This window comes from Oryza sativa, chromosome 1 (assembly GCF_034140825.1).
Source record: "Oryza sativa Japonica Group chromosome 1, ASM3414082v1".
Classification (NCBI taxonomy): Eukaryota; Viridiplantae; Streptophyta; class Magnoliopsida; order Poales; family Poaceae; genus Oryza; species Oryza sativa.
This window is the reverse complement of record NC_089035.1, coordinates 6,927,708-6,952,593: the sequence shown is the minus strand read 5'-3', so window position 1 is coordinate 6,952,593 and position 24,886 is coordinate 6,927,708. Positions and strand designations below refer to the sequence as shown.

The following is a 24,886-nucleotide window of genomic DNA, read 5'->3' as shown; positions in this document are numbered from 1 at the left end:
AATTTTAAAAGGAATAAGTTCACTTTGGGTCCCTCTATTTGTCGCCTAGTCCGATTTTCGTCCCTTAACCGCAAAACTGGGTATGACCCGTCCCCCAACTTACGAAAACCGGGTAAACGTGGTCCCTCGGCTGTTTTGAAGACGGTTTTGGCTTACGTTGCGCCTACGTGGCTTGTTTGTCTTGGTCTTCGTCCCACGTGGCATTGACGTGGTGTTTACATGGCAATTATATCTCGGAAAAATAATAAAAAGCGTGGCCTCACATGTCAGCTGCACAAACAAAAATAGTTTTTAAATGGTGGGGCCCACGTGGGCCCCACATGTCAGCCTCACTCATCTCTTCTTCCCTTTCCCCTCTCCCTCTCTCTCTCCTTCCCAGGCAGGGGACGGAGCGGGTGGGTGGCGGAGCAGGCGAGCTCCGGCGACGGCGGCGGCTGACGGCGGGAGCGCTAGGCGGGCAGATGAATAGGGCGGCAGCGCGAAGCCGAAGGGGCGCCAGCCTCGTCGTCATCTTCTTCCGGTGCACAGCGATGCGAAGCCGGTGGGGCGGGGCGGGGTAGGGCAGCGGGGACGACATGATGCCCGGCTTGTTCGGGTTCCATGATCATCGGAGGTCCTTCGATGGGCTCGCCGCGCCCTTCTCGGAGTTCTTGGGTACTGCGAGGACGGCGAGGATGCCACCATGTCACGTCCTGATTTTTCGCTTTCTGTTCTGCTCGCCTATTTGCGAAAATTCACATTTGGTTTATTCGTCTAAAATAGCTTAATGAAAATTTCGTTAAATCAAAAGGGTTTTAATGTGATTAATTAATTAATACGTTGTTTGCTTTGTGGTTCTTAATTGGAGTTAGTTGGATTTAATTCGTATTTCGGAAGTGGAGCTCAATCCCTAATTCAAATTCCATCCAAATCCAATATTCTAATTCAAATCCTAAATCCTTTCCAAAAATTCCAAATACTTTATAATTGGAATTTTCCAGAGAAGTCCCTGTTTTTTTTCCCTTTTTCCTTTCTCTCTTTCTCTATTCTGCCCTTTTTCAGTTTAGCCCTTATTCTTCTCTCTTTTTCCTTTTTCCCCACCTTCTACCTCCAGCTCTCTCTCTCCTTCTTGAGCCGCAGGCCCGGGGAGACCAAGCCCCGAGCCCACGTGCCGCCTCGGCCCGGCCTCCTCCTCCTCTCTGCATCGCCGGCCCAAGCCGCCGCCGACCGAGCCCGCGCCGGCCGCGCCACAAGCCCAATCGGCCGCCGCTAAACCCCGCAAGAACCGGCGCCGCCCTTCCATAAATCGAAGCCGTGCGTCGCCCTAACCCTAGCTACTCCCTCCTCTATAAATAGCGCTGGTCGCCGCCCTCTTTTTCCCCTCCTTCGTCCAAAGCCGCCGCCGCCATCTCCACCGTGAGCAGCCGCCATCGCCGCTGCTGTTCTGTGCCGCCGCCGGGAGCCGCGCCGTCGTCGCCGCCATCTCCTTCCCGTGCCGCCGCCGCTGGTAAAGCCCCGAGGCTGAGCCCTCTCTCCCTTTCGCGCCGCCGTTTCTCTCTCCACCTCAACTCCGGCGTCCGCCTCTCGTCGCCGTGCGCCATCTCCACGCCGTCCCGGAGCTCGGTGCTGCGCCACCGCGTTGGCCTCGACCTCCTCTGCCTCCGCCGCTGTTTGCCGCAGCCGCCGTGCGCCGTCGCCGACGAACGCCGCCGACGCCGCCGCGCTGGAGCCGCCATGGCGCCATGGCCAGAGCACGCCATGCCGTGTGATGGAGCAGCTGCTCCTTGTCCTTTTCTCTATGCCACTGACAGTGGGCCCACATATATTTTCCTATCCAAAATTAATTCAATTTCCGAAATTAAATATCCAGAGAATATTCTCGGAATATTCCTTTTTCTTTTACCCTCGGATTTTCCCTGAATTCAAACTTCCGGAGGCCATAACTTTTCCGTTTGAACTCCGATTCGATCCATTCTTCTTCCTAAATTCTTCTAAAATCGAGCTCTACCTTCTGGTTTAATTGGTTATTTCATTTGATGTTATTTAGTTAGTTTTTCTTTGTGTTTATTTGTTTTCGTGTGCAATCGTGTAGACGTTGGAGCGGAAGAGCAGTTTGCTTCAGAAGACGCTGTGCAAGGACAATACTGGGAACAAGGCAAGTGCACTCTTTGAATATATTGAACCCATTTGTGAAATGTTTTGTTTTGAATACATGCATTGTTTTGTTTATAAACTATCGATGGGTAGCGTGACCTAATTGTTAATATTATCCTACCTTTGATAATTATTGATTGCCCATAATACCTTGTCACCCTAGTCTTTGTGAGTTGAACATTGGGCTCAACTCATGGTAGAGTAGTTATGCTTAGCCCGCTCAAGGTTGTTTTACAAGCAAAATATAATTTTGATTAATCATATATTTATAATCATTTTTATATGAATTGTGTGGCTGTGTGCTATCTTTTCGGTAGTATGTGTTGCACCGTGTAAAACAACAGTGACGGAGCGTGGGGCTCCTCACCGGGAGACCGCACAGGCCCCCCTTTGCCGGTTCGGCCGGGGGCCCTGGGTGAGATTCTAAGCTCCTGGTCTGAGTGTGGAAGGTTCGCGAGAGTGAAACACACAAGACACGGGCGATGTATACAGGTTCGGGCCGCTGAGAAGCGTAATACCCTACTCCTGTGTTTAGGTGGATCTGTGTATGAAGAAGCTACAAAAGAGCTGGAGAACCAGAGAGCTCTTACTTTCTCCCTCTCTGATCTTTCTGGATCCGAAAATCCCCCCCTTCTAAGTGGGCAAGGTCCTCCTTTTATACCTCAAGGGGATACCACATGCACCATCTCTCTCTTTTTTGTGGGGACTTATCCTATCTTTTCATAAACAGACGGAGACTTGTATGGTTGTCGTCCGAATGACCTTCTGATGGGACAGCCCATACCTACCTCCACTTCCGCCGGAATCAGGCGCGACGTGGGAAAATGGCTGTCTGCTGACGACATGACCAGTGTCAGACCGGTCACAAATCGGTCATTCTTGTCCACCACGCGTCAGTCTATAAATCTGCATGTTCGCCCTTCTTCATTCAATATCTTGCTTGTAATGGTTAGGATGAAGCCTGGCATATATCTGACCGGAACCAACGTGCCATCTCCAGGAGCTAACACGCCGGCTCCGGCTAGGGACGAGTGCTTGGAGGCTCTCATCCTGACGGGATGGGGCGAGGCGTGCGTCAGACCGCCTGTCGCCACCTAACCCACGATCTGATCGGTCTGTGACTGGTCACTGACCGGATAAACGAGCGCGCTGCACTGCGTTACATGCGGCGTGACGCGCTCGTCCAAATCGCAATAAATGTGGTTAGGTGAGCCCCGCTATGCTCACCTACCCCATATACGCGGCGCAAAACCCACAAGGGGTCGGGGCGCCTCGGCCCTCGGGGCCGAGACGGGAGCGGTCCAACCCCTCGGGGAGACAAAGAGAAGGGCGGTCGTATCACCCTCGGGCCCGACCCCCCCGAGGGGGTTAGGCCACGTGGGTGATCGTGTCTGCCTCAAGTCTCTAAGTCATGATACTCCCGGTCCCATGTCACCGACAGTAGCCCCCGGCGTTATGCCAGGGCGATCGCCCTCCTCGAGGGAAGCGGTCGGGTGTGACGCCACTTCCTAAGGCCTGGTGACATGGTGGGGCCGGTCTAAAAATCGGGACAATCCGGTTCATTTTTCCTGGAGATATGGTGATGGCGCTTTGGTTGGCGAGCGTAATTAACGCGCGCACGAGATGTTCCATCTCGACTGCCACAGCCGCATGTCCACCTCATGCACCGCAAACGGGCGAATGGGATTAGTGGAAGCGTGGGCGCGAGAAACGAGGGGGCAAGATAGTGGGCGCGAGAAACGAGGAGCCGGGCACAGCGTTGGCAAGGGTATAAAGTCGCCGAGGAAGAGATTTGCTTCCTTCCTCTCGCCATTATTCCCCTTGTCTTCGCCGCTTGCGCCCTAACTCCTTGTTTCCTGTGCCCTACCTTCGCCACACGCGCTCACTCTTAAACATCTCTTCCTCCGGCGTCATGGCACGGGGCTCCGCTTTGCTTGATGGTAGCGTGCTGCCGCCTTCCCGCATCGTGAGCGAGAGGCAGGCCGGGCTGCCGCGCCGCTTCATGCCGGAATCTGCCACCGGCCGGGAGATAGTTACGCTGGGCGAGGGACGCCCAGCGCCATGCTACCCGGGGCGGTCCGTCTTCTTCCTCCCTTTTGCAATGGCAGGGCTGGTTCCGCCATTTTCTTCTTTCTTCATGGATGTTCTGGAGTTTTACGATCTCCAGATGGCGCACCTCACCCCCAACGCGGTAATGACATTGGCCATCTTCGCGCACCTGTGCGAGATGTTCATCGGGGTGCGCCCATCCCTTGCTGTTCCGGTGGTTCTTCACCGTACAGTCGGTGTCGCCGCCGTCGGTGGTTGGTGGCTGCTACTTCCAACCGCGGGGGCCGGTGTTGAACCGCTACATTCCCTGCGTCCTCCGCAAGAAGTGGGATGACTGGAAGAGCGACTGGTTCTACACCCCCCTCGCCGACGAAGCGCGCCTCCGACTTCCGAGCCAGCCCCCGGCGCAGGCCTCCAGCTGGCGGGCGCCGGTAGATCTGGGAGATGGCTATGACGCCGTCCTCGACCGCCTGGCGGGCCTGCGATCCCTGGGGCTCACAGGGGCCATGGTGTACGGCGACTATCTTCGTCGCCGGATCGCGCCACTCCAGCGGCGCACCCGGGGTGCCTGGGAGTACACCGGGTCCGAGGACTGTATGAGGACTCACCAGGGAGTCAGATGGGACTGGGCTCCTGAGGACTTCAAGATAGTGGTCCAACGGGTGCTGAATCTCAGCTCCGTGGAGGCATCCCTCATTCCTCAAGGAGTCCTCCCCCTCTGCAGCGATCCAGACCGCGCCTTCATCCTGACCATTATGCAGGCGGTCGGGGCGTCGGAGGAGCGGGCTCCTCGAGGCCACGATGGCGCGGGCGGGAGCCGCAGGGGGGAACAATCTACCCCGGGAGGGGGTCGTGCTTCTGGGCCCCGCGACAGGGGCCCGGGGAGCGGCCGCCCTGCCGACGCCCGGGGGAAGAGGAAGCAGGAAGGAACCCCTCCCCCATCTCCTCCCCGAGGGGGCGGGGCGGCACGTGCCAGCAGCAGGCGCCCGGAGGGGCCACGCCGACGTCGCAGCCCGAGGGGGAGCGGAAGAAGAAACGGCCCCGCAAGATGGGGGGGACAGAACCATCTCGGGGAAACCTTATTTCCCCTCCAAGGTGGTCGTTTAACCGACCTCCTCGCAGGTTCGTCCCACGCCCATCGTGGCCGTATTCATTCCCTCAACGCGAGTTTTCACTCATCCATCTTGTTTGTCTTCTGGTCTTTCTTCTGTTTCAGCGAGATCCCGTCGCGTCCCTCCCGCCATCCCAAGTCCGGCCAGTCTGCGACCACAGAGGCTCGGAGGCGGGAATCTGACCGGCGAGAAGCCGCGGATCGCCTACGGGAAGCCGAGGAGGCCGCCCAGGTGGCCGTCCGAGCTCGCCAAGCTGAAGAAGCCACTCGGGAGGAGGCCAGACTTCGCCAGGCCGAGGAGACGACATCCTCCGAGGCGACCCGTGAAACTGACCGGCAAGAGGCCGCGGATCGCCTTCGAGAAGCCGAGGAAGCTGCTCAGGTGGTCGTCCGAGCTGGCCAAGCTGAAGAAGCCGCTCGGGAGGAGGCCAGACTTCGCCAGGCCGAGGCGACGACGACTTCCGAAGCAGCTCGCGACGAGGCCGCGGGCGCATCGCTCGGGCCCACTCCCTCGTGCGACGCTCAGGACAAACCAGGTCCGGGGGACATCCCCGAGTCCGGCACGTCCATCGGCGGGCCAAGCCGCGCGGCATCCTCTTCGAGGCGGCTCTTCCCCACGCCTTCCGTTGCTCCACTGAGCGCAGAACCTCTTCTGCAGGCCTTGGCCGTCGCTAACACCACGGTGTTGGACGGGTTAAGTGCCCAGATGGAGGCCTTGCAAGCAGAGCGGGTGGAGCTCGACGCCGCATGGGCACGTGTCGAAGAGGGGCGCCGCTCGGTGGAGGCCATGGTGGAGGTGGGCCGCAAGGCACACCGCCGGCACGTCTCAGAGCTCGAAGTTCGTCAGAAGGTGCTGGGGGAGATCGCCAAGGAGGTGGAGGAGGAGCGGGGGGCTGCCCTCATCGCCACCACCATGATGAACGAGGCGCAGGACACCCTCCGCCTTCAATACGGGAGCTGGGAGGCGGAGTTAGGGAAAAAGCTCGACGCCGCCCGGGGGGTCCTTGACGCTGCCGCTGCCCGAGAACGGCGGGCGGCGGAGACCGAGGTGGCATCCCGGCGGCGCGAAGAAGCCCTTGAGGCCCGTGCCATGGCGCTAGAAGAGCGTGCCTGCGCCGTGGAGAGGGACCTGGCGGATCGCGAGGCCGTCGTTGCTATTCGGGAGGTCACACTGGCGGTGCACGAAGCCGCCTGTGCCGAAGAAGAGTCCGCGCTCCGCCTCCGCGAGGACGCGCTCACCGAGCGGGAGCGAGCTCTCGAGGAGGCCGAGGCCGCGTCGCAACGGCTGGTGGACAGCCTGTCCCTCCGCGAGGCTGCGCAAGAGGAACAAGCGCGCCGTAATCTGGAAGGTGCCCGCGCCGAGAGGGCCGCGCTGAACCAGCGGGCCGCTGAGCTCGAGGCGCGGGAGGAGCTGGACGCGAGGGCGCGCAGCTGCGGGGCGGCCGCGGGCGAAAGCGACTTAACCGCCCGCCTCGCAGCTGCCGAACACACCATCGCCGATTTGCAGGGCGCGCTAGACTCGTCCGCCGGGGAGGTTGAGGCCCTCCGCTTGGCAGGCGAGGTAGGGCCCGGCATGCTTCGGGACGCCGTCTCCCGTCTAGACCGCGCCGGCCGGCAGGCGGGCCTCTGGGGCGGGCGGACTGCGAAGTACGCCGCCAACCAGGGGGGCCTCGCCCAGCGCCTCTCGGAGATAGCCGGGACTCTCCAACGGCTCCCCGAGGAGCTCGAGAGGACGATTAAGTCATCCTCGAGGGATCTCGCCCGAGGAGCGGTGGAGCTCGTACTGGCGAGTTACCAAGCCAGGGATCCCGACTTCTCCCCATGGACGGCGCTGGACGAGTTCCCTCCCGGGACCGAGGATGGCGCGCGCACGCAGGTCCGGGACGCCGCCGACCATATTGTCCACAGCTTCGAGGGTTCGGCCCCTCGGCTCGCGTTTGCCCTCAACTTCGACGAGGAGGACGATGACGGCGGAGTGGGCGACAGTGGCGACGAGGCTGGCGACCCGGGTGCATCGGAGTGAGCCCCCAGGCCCCCGCCAATCTTTAAATAGTTTCTTCTTTTCTTCTTCCGAGGCCTTCGGGCCCCCTTCTTGTATAGACTAATTTAATCTGCAATCAAATAAAGAGAAAATTTTTTGTGTCAATTCTATTTGTTGTGTGTATGAGACGAGGATGTCTGTGCCGCGGTCCTTTTGTGTCTTGGCTTGAACAAGGGCTCGTGCCCAGGTCCTAGTCCTCAAATGGCTCGGGTCGGGGCTAGTGCCTGGGGAGATCCACATGTCGAGACTGGCCAGGCCGGGAGCGTGGTGACCGAGGGTTATGGGTGACCCGATTGTGGGTTTTTGCCGATTCCCCCCCGGAGTTCACCACGCCCCGGGGCACGGCTCGGTTCTGGGCCCCGTTTGGCGATTTTAGCCGACCCGAGCCCCCGAGGGCAGGATTGAACACGAGTGACCTACTTCAAGTCAAGATCCTTCAAAAGGAAACAACAGCACAGATACAACCTTTAGGAAATCGAAAATGCTTTTATTGAAATACAGATATAAGAGAAATAAGAATATGCATATGTGGTAGCCCCCGGCCAACCTTGCACGCCCGAGGGGGGTGCGGGGTTGGCCCGAGCCCGAAACCTGACACCCGATCCCCTTTTAGGGGTAGAAGCGACGAAGGTGTTCGATGTTCCACGGGTTAGGCAACTCTGTGCCGTCGCCCGTGGCCAGCCGAACGGAGCCCGGCCGGGGGACGCCGATCACTCGATACGGACCCTCCCACATTGGTGAGAGCTTGCTCAATCCAGCACGCGTTTGGACGCGGCGTAGGACGAGGTCGTCGACGCAGAGTGATCGGGCCCGGACGTGGCGCTGATGGTAGCGCCGCAGGCTCTGCTGGTAGCGCGCGGCTCGGAGGGCCGCGCGCCACCTTCGCTCTTCCAAGTAGTCGAGGTCATCTCTGCGAAGCTGATCTTGATCAGCCTCGCAGTACATGGTGGCCCGAGGGGACCTCAGGGTGAGCTCGGATGGGAGAACCGCTTCCGCGCCGTAGACGAGGAAGAAAGGCGTTTCCCCGGTTGCTCGGCTTGGCGTGGTTCGGTTCGCCCAGAGCACCGCTGGCAACTCCTCGATCCACGAATCGCCGTGCTTCTTGAGGATGTTGAAGGTCTTGGTTTTAAGGCCTCTGAGGATTTCCGCATTGGCGCGCTCTACTTGGCCGTTGCTTCTGGGGTGGGCAGGTGAGGCGAAGCAGAGCTTGATGCCCATGTCTTCGCAGTAATCGCCGAAAAGTTCACTAGTGAATTGGGTGCCGTTATCCGTAATAATACGGTTAGGCACTCCAAACCGGGCTGTGATGCCCTTAATGAATTTAAGTGCGGAGTGCTTATCGATCTTGACGACCGGATAAGCCTCGGGCCACTTAGTGAACCTGTCGATCGCGACATACAGATACTCAAACCCGCCCGGGGCCCGCCTAAACGGTCCCAGGATATCGAGCCCCCAGACAGCAAATGGCCATGAAAGTGGTATGATCTGCAGGGCCTGGGCCGGCTGATGGATTTGCTTGGCGTGGAATTGACACGCTCTGCATCGCCGGACCAGGTCGACCGCATCATTGAGAGCTGTCGGCCAATAGAAACCTTGTCGAAAGGCTTTGCCAACCAAGGTGCGCGAGGCGGAGTGGGATCCGCATTCGCCTTCATGGATATCAGCAAGAAGCTCGACGCCTTGTTCCCGAGGAATGCATTTCAGGAGGATTCCGTTAGCCGCGCGCCGATAGAGGGTCCCTTCTACCAGCACATAGCGTTTGGAGATGCGTTGGACGCGTTCACTCCCTTCGCGGTCCTCGGGTAGAGTCTTATCTGTGAGGTATGCTTGGATCTCAGCGATCCAAGCAATCAATCTAAGGGAGCTGGGAGCGCTCCCCTCGGGTCCCGAGGCCTGGACTCCGACGGGCTTCGGGGGCCTGTCAGGCGCGTCCGTCTCCCCTAAGGGGTCGGGTCGCGCCGACGGCTGGGCAAGCCTTTCTTCAAAGGCGCCCGGTGGGGTCTGGGCTCGCGAGGAAGCGAGCCGTGAGAGTTCGTCGGCAACCGTGTTATCCCGTCTGGGCACGTGCCGAAGCTCTATCCCGTCAAAATGGCGCTCCATACGCCGTACTTGGCGCACGTAAGCGTCCATCTGCGGGTCAGAGCACCGGTACTCCTTACAGACCTGGTTAACGACCAGCTGGGAGTCGCCTAACACCAGGAGGCGGCGGATCCCCAGTCCAGCAGCCACCCTGAGTCCCGCAAGGAGTCCCTCGTACTCTGCCATATTATTGGTCGCCCGAAAGTCAAGGCGAACTAAATATCTGAGGACGTCTCCGCTCGGCGAGGTCAACGTGACCCCCGCACCGGCGCCCTGAAGAGACAGGGAGCCGTCGAACTGCATCACCCAGTGGGCGGTGTGAGGCAGCTGTGAGGGGCCCGAGCTGACCTCGGGGACTGAGACGGGCTCGGGAGCTGGGGTCCACTCTGCCACAAAATCGGCGAGGGCCTGGCTCTTGATAGCGTGACGTGGTTCAAAGTGCAAATCAAACTCAGAAAGTTCGATTGCCCATTTCACCACCCGTCCAGTACCCTCTCGATTATGCAGGATTTGGCCGAGGGGGTAAGACGTAACCACCGTGACCCGATGCGCCTGGAAATAATGGCGCAGTTTCCTCGAAGCCATCAGAATAGCGTAAAGCATCTTCTGGGCCTGAGGGTATCGGGTCTTGGCGTCCCGGAGGGCCTCACTAACAAAGTAGACGGGCCGCTGCACCTTTCGGTGGGGCCGATCCTCTTCGCTAGGGGCCACATCCCTGGGGTGCTCTTTGTCCAAGCGGCCTCGCGGGGTGCACTCGTCTTCTGTGCCGACGACCTCGGGGCCGGAGGACGACAGGGGCGGCCTTCCCACAGTGGCCTCGAGGCCGTCCTGGGGGTCGGGGGCTCTTGGCGTCGTCGGACAAGCGGGCAAAGGGCCAACTCCGGTCGTCAGGGGCCTTAGGCCACCGTTCGGCTCGGGGGCCTCTTCTCCCTGCTCTCTCCCGGGTCGAGTCGGCACAGGGTTAGCCTCGGGGTCAGAGGGCGATAGGTGCGGCCTTCCCGCAGTGGCCCTCGGGCCATCCTGGGGGTCGGGGGCACCTGGCACCGTCTGACAAGCGGGCAGAGGGCCTGCTCCGGTCGTCGGGGGCCTTGGGCCACCGTTCGGCTCGGGGGCCTCTCCTCCCTGCTCTCTCCTGGGCCAAGCCAGCACAGGGTGGGGGTGCGCGGAATGAGGATTGTCCTCATCGCGCTCCACAACCAACGCCGCACTAACCACTTGCGGGGTCGCCGCTAAGTAGAGTAGCAAGGGTTCATTTGGCTCCGGGGCGACCAGAACTGGGGGAGAGCTGAGATACGCCTTCAACTGAGTGAGGGCACGTTCAGCTTCCTCCGTCCAAGTAAACGGCCCGGAGCGTTTGAGGAGCTTAAATAAGGGTAGCGCCTTCTCTCCCAGCCTCGATATGAACCGACTTAGGGCGGCCATGCAACCGGTGACGCATTGCACATCCCTACGCTTGTTGGGGGGGCGCATCCGCTCTATAGTTCGTATCTTCTCAAGGTTGGCCTCGATGCTTCGGGCAGAGACCAAAAACCCGAGAAGCTTGCCCGCAGGTACACCGAACACGCACTTATCGGGGTTCAGTTTTATGCGGGCGGAGCGGAGACTCTCAAAAGTTTCCGCTAGATCCGAGAGTAAGGTCTCTTGGTTGCGCGTCTTTACAACCAAGTCATCGACATAAGCCTCAACATTACGTCCTATTTGGCTACCCAAAGAAATTCGAGTAGTGCGTTGAAAAGTAGGACCTGCATTCTTTAACCCGAAGGGCATTGTCGTATAACAATAAGTTCCTATGGGGGTAATGAATGCAGTTTTTTCCTCATCCTCCCTAGCCATGCGAATCTGATGGTAACCAGAGTATGCATCTAGAAAACACAAAAGGTCGCACCCCGCTGTGGAGTCGACAATCTGATCTATGCGAGGCAGGGGGTAAGGGTCCTTAGGACATGCCTTGTTAAGGTCGGTGTAGTCGATGCACATCCGAAGCTTGCCGTTCGCCTTGGGAACGACCACCGGGTTCACCAGCCACTCCGGATGGATGACCTCGCGGATGAATCCGGCTTCCAGAAGTCGCGCCACCTCCTCGCGGATGAAGGCTTGACGTTCCGGGGCCTGCCGCCGTACTTTCTGCCGGACCGGCCTTGCGCCCGACCGCACGGCGAGACGGTGCTCAATCACCTCCCTGGGGACCCCGGGCATATCCGTCGGTCTCCATGCGAAGACGTCAGCGTTTGCCCGCAGGAAAGAGACGCGCGTCTTCCTATTTGTCGTCCAGAAGACCACCGATCCGTGTGGTCTTGGACGGGCCGTCGCCCAGGGCAACCTCCTTGACCGGGACCTCGTCGCATGTGACTATCCGCTGCCTCGGGGCAGCGGGGGCGGAGGTGCCAAGCCTCTCGTCGCCTCCCTCGGGCTTGGACGCGGCGGTGAGGTGGTCCGCGCGCTGCTCCATACAAGCAAGCGCGACTTTGAGGTCGCCATGGACAGAGTTGGGGCCACCGGGGCCCGGCATCTTCATCTGGAGGTAGGCGTAGTGGACTGCCGCCATGAACTTCACCAACGCGGGCCTCCCTAGGACCGCGTTGTAGGGCAGACTGAGGTCCGCCACATCAAAGTTCACCCGCTCCGTGCGGAAGTTGGCGGATCCACCGAAGGTGACCGGGAGGTCGATATGACCTAGCGGCCAAGTGTGACCCGGCGTCACACCGATAATCGGCTGGGACGGCCGGAGCACCATCCCTGGGGCCTTGATAGCGTCAAAGGCTGCGGGGGAAAGGATGTTGAGGGCTGCTCCCCCATCAATGAGGACACGCCCCAGCTTCACGTTGCAAACAGTGGGGGAAACCACCATTGCGATCTGTCCTCCCCGGGCAACGCACGGTGGGTGGTCGGTCTGGTCGAAGGTGAGGGCAACCTCCGACCACCGCGCCCGGCGCGTCGCCTCATGAGTAGGGGCCGCGGCCAGAAGCTCTCGCTTCATGGCCTTGAGGCTCCGGCGAGAAACGTGAGCACACGCTCCCCCATCGACAGTGGCAATGGTGGCCCCAGGCTCTTGGAAGCCTAGGTCATCATCGCCGTCATCGATGTCCTCGGCGGGGGCCTTCTGCTTGGCCTCACTTCGCCGATTGCCGGAAGGAACCGCCGGGGACTTGCCCTCTTGGCGCTCCTGCCTCCTCTCCTCCTCCCACTTCCTCGTCCGCTCAGCCAAACTTTTGACTGCGCGGCAGTCCGCGAGGTCGTGAAGGGAGGTGTTGTGGACGATGCACCACTTGCCGGTTGGGCGCTCCCTACTGGGAGCGCCGGCCTCCTTCTTTTTGTCGCTCGCAGGCCTCCCCTTTCGGGTGGCCCGCGAAGCGCCCTCGACGGCGAGGACATGACCCTCGTCGTCGGAATGGGCTGACCTCTTCTTCCTCCTCCTGTCACGCCGCCCTGTCCGAGCAGCGGATCCGGGGGCGGCCGAAGCTGCCACACCGGAACCGGAGGGGTTCCAGGTCCATGCCTCTTCCTTACGAGCCACTCGGTCCGCGAGCTGAAAAAGCTCCGCGGTAGTCTGGGGCTCTTTGGAGGCGATCTTTTCGAGCATGCGGTTGTGCCGCACACCCCCCCTGAACGCGTAGATCACCGCGTGTGCAGGGATGCATAGTATGGTGTTGCGGACTTGACAGAACCGCTGAATGTATGAGCGAAGTGACTCATCATCCCTTCGCTGGACTGCATGTAAGTCCGCTTCTTCACCTGGGCGCGGATATGTGCCTTGAAAGTTCATGGTGAACTGTTGGCACAAATCCTCCCAAGAGTGGACGGACGCGGGTGGCAAGTTCATTAGCCAACCCCGTGCCTGTCCCTTCAGGGCCATGGGAAAAAAATTTGCCATGACCCTGTCGTCACCCCCGGCGGCCTCGATCCCGGTCGTGTAGACCTGGAGAAACTCGGCGGGGTTGACGCTCCCGTCATATTTTTCGGTGATGGTGGGCCGGAACCTTGGGGGCCAACGGACGTTCCGAAGGCTCGCCACGAAGGCTCTACAGCCGACACCACCAACCGGGGGCACGGAGGGCTGATCCCCGCGTCCGTGTTGATGTGACACTCTGGACGAGGAGGCGCCCTCCGTTGCGTGGGCAGCACGCCGGCCATTACGCCGGCGCTCGATACTGATGCGGGCATCCGGCCCCCCACGCAGATCTTCCTGGGTCGGAGGCGCTGACGAAGGAGTGGCGGCTGAATGGCGAGCAACAGCCGCCGCTCGCCGCGCCCTCCGCCTTGACGACACGGAGCCGGTGGTAGCAGTGCCAGAGGTCTTGGTGGCGGAGGACCGCCCACCAGCACCTAGGCGCTGCCGTGCCGTCATGACCAAGTTGGCCACGTCGTCCAGCCAACGTTGGGCTGGAGACTCCGGGTCAGGGACAATGGGCGGGTGACGTAGGAGCGCGCCCGCAGCTTGGAGTGCGCCCTGGGGCGTGCTGCCGTCGCCGTAGACGAGGAGGCGACGCTCCCCATCTCGCCGCCCTTCCCTATCACCCGTGGATGTCGAAGTCGCGGATCCTTCGACCCTCTCGAGCGCCTCCTCCCGCCTAGGACTTTGGCGTGGAGGGGGCGGTGGAGTACGAGCTCGACGGCGTGGGTTCTGCTCCCCGTCGTCACCGCTAACACTCGGAGAGAGGTTGTGCGCCTTTGCTTGTTCGGCCATTGGGCTGAACAGGAAAAGCTTGGCGCACACGAAAGAATGCGAGAGCTTAGAAAAACACACGCAAAGCCCCCTACCTGGCGCGCCAGATGACGGAGCGTGGGGCTCCTCACCGGGAGACCGCACAGGCCCCCCTTTGCCGGTTCGGCCGGGGGCCCTGGGTGAGATTCTAAGCTCCTGGTCTGAGTGTGGAAGGTTCGCGAGAGTGGAAACACACAAGACACGGGCGATGTATACAGGTTCGGGCCGCTGAGAAGCGTAATACCCTACTTCTGTGTTTAGGTGGATCTGTGTATGAAGAAGCTACAAAAGAGCTGGAGAACCAGAGAGCTCTTACTTTCTCCCTCTCTGATCTTTCTGGATCCGAAAATCCCCCCTTCTAAGTGGGCAAGGTCCTCCTTTTATACCTCAAGGGGATACCACATGCACCATCTCTCTCTTTTTTGTGGGGACTTATCCTATCTTTTCATAAACAGACGGAGACTTGTATGGTTGTCGTCCGAATGACCTTCTGATGGGACAGCCCATACCTACCTCCACTTCCGCCGGAAGCAGGCGCGACGTGGGAAAATGGCTGTCTGCTGACGACATGACCAGTGTCAGACCGGTCACAAATCGGTCATTCTTGTCCACCACGCGTCAGTCTATAAATCTGCATGTTCGCCCTTCTTCATTCAATATCTTGCCTGTAATGGTTAGGATGAAGCCTGGCATATATCTGACCGGAACCAACGTGCCATCTCCAGGAGCTAACACGCCGGCTCCGGGTAGGGACGAGTGCTTGGAGGCTCTCATCCTGACGGGATGGGGCGAGGCGTGCGTCAGACCGCCTGTCGCCACCTAACCCACGATCTGATCGGTCTGTGACTGGTCACTGACCGGATAAACGAGCGCGTTGCACTGCGTTACATGCGGCGTGACGCGCTCGTCCAAACCGCAATAAATGTGGTTAGGTGAGCCCCGCTATGCTCACCTACCCCATATACGCGGCGCAAAACCCACAAGGGGTCGGGGCGCCTCGGCCCTCGGGGCCGAGACGGGAGCGGTCCAACCCCTCGGGGAGATAAAGAGAAGGGCGGTCGTATCACCCTCGGGCCCGACCCCCCCCCCCGAGGGGGTTAGGCCACGTGGGTGATCGTGTCTGCCTCAAGTCTCTAAGTCATGATACTCCCGGTCCCATGTCACCGACAAACAGGCGGATAAAACCTTTTTGACCGGGGTGATGGGTGGTTCTGTGTGAACCTGGTTAGGTGGTAATGTATCTGTGTGATCGTTGCCGGGTACGGTCTCTGTGTGAGCCTACTGTTGAGCTGTGTGCTATTGTAGTTTGGCAAGTTGTCTTGGTCAATTAAGGACTTCACTTCATAAGTCATGGATCTGAGCCTAACGTGCAACCACATGTTCTCATGGGAAGAACCTGGCCCAGTAGGATTCCGAGTCTTGGCACTGTCGGCCCAGGTGGCTAGATGATAGGAGTTTAGGTTCGCCATGGGGACTTTCTTGTCTGTGTGAGGGAAAGGTGTCTCATGGGGGAAGGCAGTGTTGGGACGAAGTTTCTAAAAAGCCTTGTTACAGACTCCTTGGCCACACACAACCTGAAGTGTGACACTTGCGCATGGCCGTTAAAAGGACGATGTATCTTGTGGGTCAAGCTGCACAACCTTTGCAGAGTGTTAATTAATCTATTCGAATAGTCGCGTCCGCGGTCATGGACATGCTCGGTGATATCTCATGAGGGGTAGTTTGTGAAAACTGGGAATGAACTGTGTGCAGGTTAATGAATATAGCTATGTGGTCCTGTGTGGACGAATCCTGTGTGAATGGATAGTTGGTAATACTGTTATTTACAACTATTGTTTTAAACCTGTTTATAAATTGTTTATAACTGCAAATTGTTGTGTTATGCAAAATAGCCATTTTCTTTGTTGTCAGCTTGCATATGCATATTTCTGTGTGCTTGCTGAGTATTCCATGTACTCACCTTGCAATTTCCCCCAATTCCAGAAGAAAGGTTCCCGCTGTTTCCTGAGGAGTTTGTTGCTGAAGACGAGGAATAGGTCGTGAGTCCTAGTTGACTGCCTGTGGCAAGTTGAATGGAGCTACTACGCATTTATCTTATTTCCGCTGCTACTTTAATATTTTCCTTAGGCCCTTCGTGGCAGAATAAATGTAAACTTTAGCCATAAGGTTTATCACAGTCATTATTAATATTAAATATTAGGTTTCCTTTGTGATATTGGCTGTGATATTATCTTTGTGTCTGTGTGTGCTAGCTTGATCCTGGACTAGCACTTATACACAGGAGGTCCTATTTTGGGTCCTCACACACCGTCCGCTGGCTCAACGCCCAGCCGGCCAAGTCCGTCGTGGAGCGGTGGGCGGAGCAACGGCGACGAGTGGCGGGCGGAGGACGGAGGGCGGAGCAGAGGGGCGGTTGGCGAAGCGACGACGGGCGGCGGGTGGCGTGGCGAGAGCGCTGCGAGGGAGGAGGCGAGCTCGTCGGGGCGGCCGGCGGGAGAAGAGGCAGCGCGCGCCGGCCGATGGGAGGGAGGGAGAGGAGCGGGGGTCAGTAGCCGGCGGGAGTCGGTGGTGCGTAGGGGTCAACGCCCGGCGGAGGTGGCCGGAGGAGGAAGAGGCAGAGGAGGAGGTCGCCGGCGAGCGCGGGCTCCACGCCGTCAGCCGCTCCACCCGCGATGCCCAGCAGAACGGCGCCGCCCCTCCTCGCTCGGTCGCCGAGCGCCGCCTCCCTCCTCGCCCGGCCACCGACGTCCTCGATGGTCACATCCGGGTTGGAGCCCTCCCTCCTTTCCCGGTCGCCGAGTGCGCCTTCCTCCTCGCCTGGCCGCCACCGCCGACGTCCTCGATGGTCACATCCGGGTCGGAGCCCTCCCTCCTCGCCCGGTCGATGAGCGCCGCCTCCCTCCTCGCCCGGTCGACGAGTGCCGCCTCCCTCCTCGCCCGGTCGACGAGCGCTGCCTCCCTCCTTGCCCGGCCGCCGCGCGCCGCCTCCCTGCTCGCCCGGCCGCCTCGAGCGGCCCCTCCTCTCGCCCGGCCGCCGCGCGCCGCCTCCCTCCTCTCCTGGCCACCGCAAGCTACCCGTCCTCGCCTGGCCGTCGCGTGCCTCTCTGCCCACCGCCCCCCGCTGCGCCGCCGCTCACCGTTCTGTAAGGGAGAGAGAGGGGGGATAGAGAGTAGAGGAAAAAAAATTGAAAATATACCTCTTTTTCATTGGTTTTGTACAAATACGCTCATTTAGAAAATATTTACAGAAATATACCATTGTCGTGAAATGAAAGCGCGAAATCGTGCGTTACTGCACGATGTCGCGCGAGGTGTGCGCGAAACCGCTCGGTCTCGCACCGCGACTTCGCTTACCTAACCCGCGTACTCTCGCTATCAATAAATTAATTAGTGTAATTAGCAATTAATTAATTACAATTACTCCTTTAACTAACATCATTAGTAATTAATTAATCGTTAATCACCCGTTAATCGTCCACTGATCATGAGTCATATCAGGCCATCTCGCAAGGTGATGAAGCGAGACCGCCGGTCTCGCGACCTGCTGTTGCGATACCGTGGCGGATGCGGCGGAATCGCGCCATGATTCTGCGAGACCGTGACGAAGTGTCCCGTTGTCGTCATTTTCGCTTAACGGCTTAGCGATATATTAGCGATATATCGTTTCGATTTCGCTCTTTCAATCAGCGACGACGATATATTTGTGCTAAAAATTTTACATCTCGAATATTTATAAAATAAATAAATAAATAATATACTTTCAAATTTAATTCGAGAGTAGAGGGGGCTGACATGTGGGACCACATATGCCCCACCTTTTCTTATTATTTTTGTGTAGCTGACTTGTGGGTCCCACATTTTTTATTATTTCCTGAGATCCAATTGCCACGTAAGCGCCACGTCAATGCCACGTGGGACGAGGACCAAGACAAAGGGAGCCACGTAGGCGCCACGTCATCCAAAACCGGGCACAATACTGCTGAGAGACCTCTTTTGCACGGTTTTGTAAGTTGAGGGACCCGTCATACCTGGTTTTGCGACCGAGGGATGAAAATCGGACTGGACGACAAATAGAGGGACCAAATGTGAACTTATTCCATTTTAAAAAACGAGCCAAGCGTGCTAGTCACAACTTTTTATTTCCAGCCTAGTCACCATCTAAGCTACCGGGCCGGAGCCCATGGCACAAAACTAGGCACGTGTTTAAGCCTAGCCCAGAAAGCATAGCACATTAGCACACGAGCATAGTCATACTAGTACTAGCAGGTACGAGACGCGGAAGAAAATTACACAAGACTGAGGTCCTACAGTCCTCCGAAAGACCTCGTCCCTCTACATATGACACCTGTCCACTACGAATCTCAAAGTAGGCAGCCTCTGTCTTCTTCCTATCTCCCCAATCTCCTGTGTTCTGCCGTTCTTCCTCAACACGACCAAGTAGAGCTTACGCACGACCAACGCACGCGGTGGCGGCCGCCGGTGTCGAGCGGCAACACTCACCCAGCCAATTGACAATTCGATGGTGACTAATGGTGAACACTTAGATTTTGCTCGTTGCTTTCAATCTCCATTACTGCTAAGTGCTAATTATTAATGGTGATTGAATTTATCCGAGCATTTGATGATTCTTTTGGACAGTGAACCTTGGAAAATCACATCGTTGTCTGCTTTCTCATCAAGAGGCTTGGTGTACATCAACTCCCGAATACATATTGTGGAGCGGACCAACGGAGTTCACACGCTACAGCAAACATGATGCAAGCCGACTGGCAGCGGCAGTTGAGCACGATGTCATCGTCGCACTCTCCCGACAGTCATCCATGAGCCCGAAGCCACTCGCCGTCGCGCCCGCTTTGGTCGGGTTCGAGGGATGCCTCACCGAGCGGAGGAAGAAGAATGGGGATTAGAGGGGAGAGAGGTTGTCTCTTTGAGATTCGTAATGGACACTTGTCACGTAAGGGGACGAAGTCCTTTAGATGAGTGTAGGACTTCAGTCCTATGTAATTTTCTTCCACGAGACGCTCCAACTGTCCAAGCAGAAGTCGTCTTCTCGCGAGAAAAACACTGAAAAACTGATGACGCGAGTACACTCGTCGAGCGGTTAGCGACGGAGCCCTGCAGCGTCGACACGCGTTCCACCACGCACCCCACGGACGTGTCGGCCGCCAGAAGCTCCGGCTCGCCTGTATTTAGCACGTACGACGACGAGCGATCCCACTCCTAACACAGTACAGCGACGACGACAGATTAACCGAGAGCGATCGATCAACCAAATCAGAATCAGGGCAAGAAACAATGGCGCAGCTGGTGGACAAGGCGAAGGGGTTCGTGGCGGACAAGGTGGCGCGGGTGGAGAAGCCGGAGGCGGAGCTGGCCGAGCTGTCGTTCCAGAGCGTGGGCCGCGGCGGCGCCACCCTCGCGGGGCGCGTGGACGTGCGCAACCCCTACTCCCACTCCATCCCGATCTGCGAGGTGAGCTACTCGCTGAAGAGCGCCGGGAGGGAGGTGGCGTCGGGGACGATGCCCGACCCGGGGTCGCTCACCGCCGGCGACACCACGCGGCTGGACATCCCGGTGAAGGTGCCGTACGACTTCCTGGTGAGCCTCGCCAGGGACGCCGGCAGGGACTGGGACATCGACTACGAGATGAGGGTCGGCCTCACCGTCGACCTCCCCATCCTCGGCAACTTCACCCTGCCGCTCACCAAGTCCGGCGAGCTCAAGCTCCCCACCCTCTCCGACGTCTTCTAAATCGGCATCGTGCACACGTACGGGCCGAGTGTACGAGAACTTGTGTATTTCCAGACTTCTGGAGTAATAATAAAGAACACGAGTGGTTGGTTAATCGCGAATCGTATGCGCGGTGTCTGTAACGTACGTTTATGTGTGGACGTTATGCTACGGCGCCATATGTCCATATGCGTGCCGACGCGCGGGCCGGGGGCCATAGGCGGCTAAATCAAGTAATTAGTCAACCGCGGCGATTTGGTGAGATCGCTCCTTAAAGGCTCGCGCCATATTGCCCACATGCGTTCCACCAGGCCACGAGGCTCACGAGCAAACGACGCGCCCGGCAACGGCACGATCGCCCATGAGCGCGCTCGCCCTGCCGTGCTGCGGTGTACCCATGCCGCTCATGCGATTGGGATTTGAGAGAGGTTCGGAGTTATTTAGAGGAGCTCAATATTATGAGAAAAGCTGTTATTTGAGAAGCTGTTAGCCTCTAGTTTTAAGAGGATCTGGAAAAGCCGGATTGTACTTCCTTCTTCACAGATTGATCATTATATGATAGAATTTAAATTTTTTCACAGATTAATCATTATATGATAGAATTTAAATTTTTTTAAATTGATCATCATGTAACCATATTGAAAACGGATTTTATCGAAATATAATTAATGGACACGAATTTTATTGTAATACAATTAATACATCATAGGAGAATATATATATATGTGCTAGGATGTATAATTGGCATGGTGTTTTATCGATTTTTTTAGGATGTATAATTGGCATGGTGTTTTATCGATTTTTTTAGGAGAATGTGTGTATGGTGTCTTAGTTAATGCGATTTAAATTATTATTGGTCTTAGTGAATAAATATATATGATGATCGTTTTGGACGGAGTAAGTATTAACTAAACTTTTTCAGCTTTTGTCTTTTAATTCTACATTTTATAACTGTCGCTTCTCAACTGACAGGAGCTCCTCTAAATATGCCATATGTTTTCGAAATTCCAAATATTTTTTCTGCAAACAAAGTAGAAAAATAAACGCTTACAACACACACGCTCGCGCACTTATGTTTATAAATGCACATCATATCGCTATGTGCACTTTCGAAAGATTAGACAATCCTATTTTAAGATTAACGAACATAGACAAAGTTATCACAATCGACTGTTAAAAAAATAACTAATCGTAAATAGGAACACTCATATTATTAAATAGGGGCTCATGTTAAATCCGACCAATCACTGAGCAAGTTCTATCATAAGAAATCTAACCATTTAAGCACTTGAGTTACGCTCGATTATAATATATAAAAAGTAAAACTTTTACTCTAAAATAAAATAAATTCACCTTTTGTAAAAATAAACTTAATGTGAGATTAGAGTAGTTGATATTTAAGTTTGAAGTATTTTAGAAATTACGGATGGTCAGAAGTTTAATTATTTAATTAATCTCAAACTCGTACTAAGCGTTACAAGTACGGAACCGGAGGGTAGTAGGATGAACATTTATTAATTAGTGTTTATTATTGTCTATTGATGGTAAATATTGCACTAAAAAAAAGAGAAGTATGTTCCTAACCTGAGCATTGAAATTTCGTAATATAATAAGAAAACTAATTGTAAAATTTCAAATTTATCTGGCATTTTACTTTCCGGTCATAATGGAAGTTCGAAAATAATTTGAACTTTCTAAGTATATTTGCACGCTTTGCGTTTCATGCAAGGGCACCCAATAACCTTAAAATCTATTTTTTCTCTTTCAAGTACAGAAAACTTACTTTGTTGCATGTTTATACTCATTTCAAATTATAATCAGTTGGAATTTGAAACCAAAAGTTTCGGTTGCGTTGATAGTCTCCGTAGGTACTAGTAATACGCGAAACGGTGGGGCTGGGAGCACTTTTATAGCACTGTAAAAGAACTCACACATCTTTATCGTTTCATTAGTTTTTTTACTAATCATGTCCGCAGAGCAAAACTAGAGAGGCAGCGGAAAATTTAATTATTTGCTACTTTTCCGTTTGGTAATTAGCCAAATACCTTTTTAGGTTTACACTTATGAATTTACCATTGGAGAGAGAAGCTTTTGTAATTTTTTTTCACTTTTTTTCACTGTAGAGTGCCACGGCCGGTACATGTGCATGCCAACATGGAACCTACGCAAAAAAATGACTAATCTACCCATGCTAGCTAGCAAACATGTGCATCTTAGTCATAATTCATTAACTGGAGAAATAACGAGAGAAATCGGCAACCTGTCCAATCTTCCCATTTTAAATTTGCAAGGCGACAAGATCAATGGCACCATTCCGGTTACATCAGTTCATTAACTTTTTTAATCAAGCTAAATCTCTGTAGCACCATGCCAACAATGCCAGCCAAATTAAATACCGCTCTTAATCTTAGTCACAACCATCCAGTGGATCTATTTCTTCAAATATTGATTCGTTGTCCGACTTGGAGGTACTTGATCTTTCATACAAGGACCACCAATTGAGCAGGTTGTCGCTCGAATCTTCAATGGCCACCTCATAAACAGTGAACAACATCCATACCTCTGCCATAGATTTTGCGAAAGCAATTTTATCCTAATACCGTTCCTGATTCAGCCTATACCACAACCAATTGCTAGCAGGGTAGATTGGTCATTTCATGTGCCTGTCCATGCTGGCATGCATGTGTGGTGCTACACAGTGCAGAAAGTGGTAAAATATTACAAAATCTTCTCTCTCCAATGGTAAATTCTTAAGTGCAAACCTAAAAAAGATATTTAACTAATCATCAAACGTAAAAATGTTAAATAGTTAAATTACCAGGCAACAACTATGATAAGCAAAGGTAAAATCTAAACCGATAACACTTTCGGTTTAGTCTTAATTAAAGAGCGACGGACACATACGTAAGAGAACTACTAATACACGTCTATCATGTCTAGTTGCTACCAGTACACCCAACAATGCATGCCTTTCTTTCTTCTTATAGAATTCTCTTTTAAATTACTTATCCGATCTATAATTCGATTACACTATTATATTCATTGCAATTAAATCTTTATAACAAAATCTTACAAGACTATATTATGATGAAAAATATTTATGTTGTAAATTACTATTATTATATATATTAGTTATTTTTATCATATATATATATATATATATATATATATATATATATATATATATATATTATATTTTATTAAACTACTTTTTAGATATTCAGTGCATGATCAGTGTACTTTATAGGTTAGTTTTATAATATGTTGATTAAATTTAATTTCTAGATAGACTTATGTTTTTATCCCCCATAATAGATTTACTTTTGATGTCGTGACAAGTTACTTTTATAATATATGTAAATTTTTTATAATATATGTAAATTATTTTTAGGTTTTATTGAATTTAATTTTATATGACCAAGAAGTAATTTAATAAAATCTAAAAGTTATTTAGATATATTATAAAAGTAATTTGTAACTTTTCATAAAAAATATAATAATGTAAGATCTTGTTATAAAAATTTAATTGTTACGAACACAATGATGTAATCGGATCGTAAATCAGATGAGTAATTTAAGAGAAAACTTTATAAGATGAAAAATAAACATACACTGTTAAGTGTACTAGTAGTAACCTGATCGCTGGTTATGACAATCTAACATACAACACCATCTTAATCATGTCCATAAATAAAAGAACAAGACTATATAGCTAGTGGCCATCTATGAGAGCAAAAATAACCCCAGTACCCCACACGAAACCCACGTGCCTTCAGTATCTCTCCGCCACCCGACAGAGTCCACTCTCCACTGTCCATAGCTGCCTTCGCCTGAGTTCGACTAGGATACATTTGCACCATATAGTATCATTCACCAACTCGAATCAACACACACTAGACACGCATCTAATTTGCACTTAAGTAATCCGATCGGTATCTGCATGCGCCTGATCTCCACGTTGCGCTGCATGAAACGCGTGACGTGAACAGGCCAGCTACCCGGGATCTCTCATGACGATCGACAGGTCAGGTCGGATCCGTATTAATCTTCGCTCCAAATATTTACCAGTTGTAGGGGTAGGTTTCCCACTGCATGTCAAATATATATGTCATTGCTGACACGATCTAATTAATTTGTCCATGTCACGCTAAACTAAACAAGCGTCTGCGATTTTTACGGCGAAATTTGGAGTAATTAAGTAAAAACATTTTGGCTTGTTGCTATAATGCATCGAGCTCAATCTCAAAGTTTCAGAGTCCTGTCAGTTATCACCACGAGGGGTTAGTTAGCTGTCCATGTTTGCACGCGTCCCGACTGATCATTAAAAAAATATTTCTTGTTAAAGATGGAAAGGGAAGCAAGTATAGTAATGACCTGGAATCTGATTGCCTTGCTTGATTTGGAGATGTCGAGTCAGCATGGTCTCATGGATTATTCCCGGACAAGTGAAGATCAGATCTGATGTGAACTCTTCTTTTCGAACAAAACGATGGGAACTGGCCTGCTACCACTATTTTTTTCCTGGAATGGGACGATATGAGTCTCAGCTGGCGCTCCATTATTTGCTAGAACAGTGATCGATGCGATCACAGCTTGGGCTACGGGCTCCAACCATGTCACCAACCAAATACTGCCTCCGTCCCATCCCAAAATAAGTAGAGCCGTAGGTGCAGAACGTTCAAACGTTAAACACAAACAATACAAATCTACACTTATTTATTTTAGAATAGAGAAAGTAGTACTCAACAATAAGAGAAAAACGATCTTTTTTTAAAAAAAAGCTAAATTGATTATTTGTCTGATGATTGTTTGGACACCTAGAAATTATCCATATGAAATCTAATTGCGTCGTTGATGCCACTACATTTTATTCGTAAGATAACCTAGTTATGCTTCTAAACTAGCTCACAACCAATGAACAAAGCCTATAATATTACAAGCTTTAACTTTTAAGGGTGATGGATCGAGCGCGTGAAGTACGAGTAACTGTCCACCTTTGCATGGAAGGTGGCACCACTGAGCATCCCAACCTCATCGATAA

At 54.1% G+C, this 24,886-nt stretch overlaps 1 protein-coding gene and 1 long non-coding RNA gene across 2 annotated transcripts; both read left to right on the top strand.

Annotated features, from left to right (window-relative positions):
- The first annotated feature begins 1,073 nt into the window (after nucleotides 1-1,073).
- On the top strand, nucleotides 1,074-16,330 carry LOC136354937 (uncharacterized). The gene is made up of 3 exons (XR_010738833.1): nucleotides 1,074-1,486; nucleotides 2,072-2,134; nucleotides 16,099-16,330. It is a non-coding gene; the product is annotated as an uncharacterized lncRNA (long non-coding RNA).
- A 2,071-nt stretch (nucleotides 16,331-18,401) lies between these two features.
- On the top strand, nucleotides 18,402-19,960 carry LOC4326740 (late embryogenesis abundant protein Lea14-A). Its single transcript, XM_015769594.3, has one exon. It carries the CDS (start codon nucleotides 19,411-19,413, stop codon nucleotides 19,864-19,866), a length of 456 nt encoding a protein of 151 aa, XP_015625080.1. The 5' UTR covers nucleotides 18,402-19,410; the 3' UTR covers nucleotides 19,867-19,960.
- Nucleotides 19,961-24,886: the final 4,926 nt, after the last annotated feature.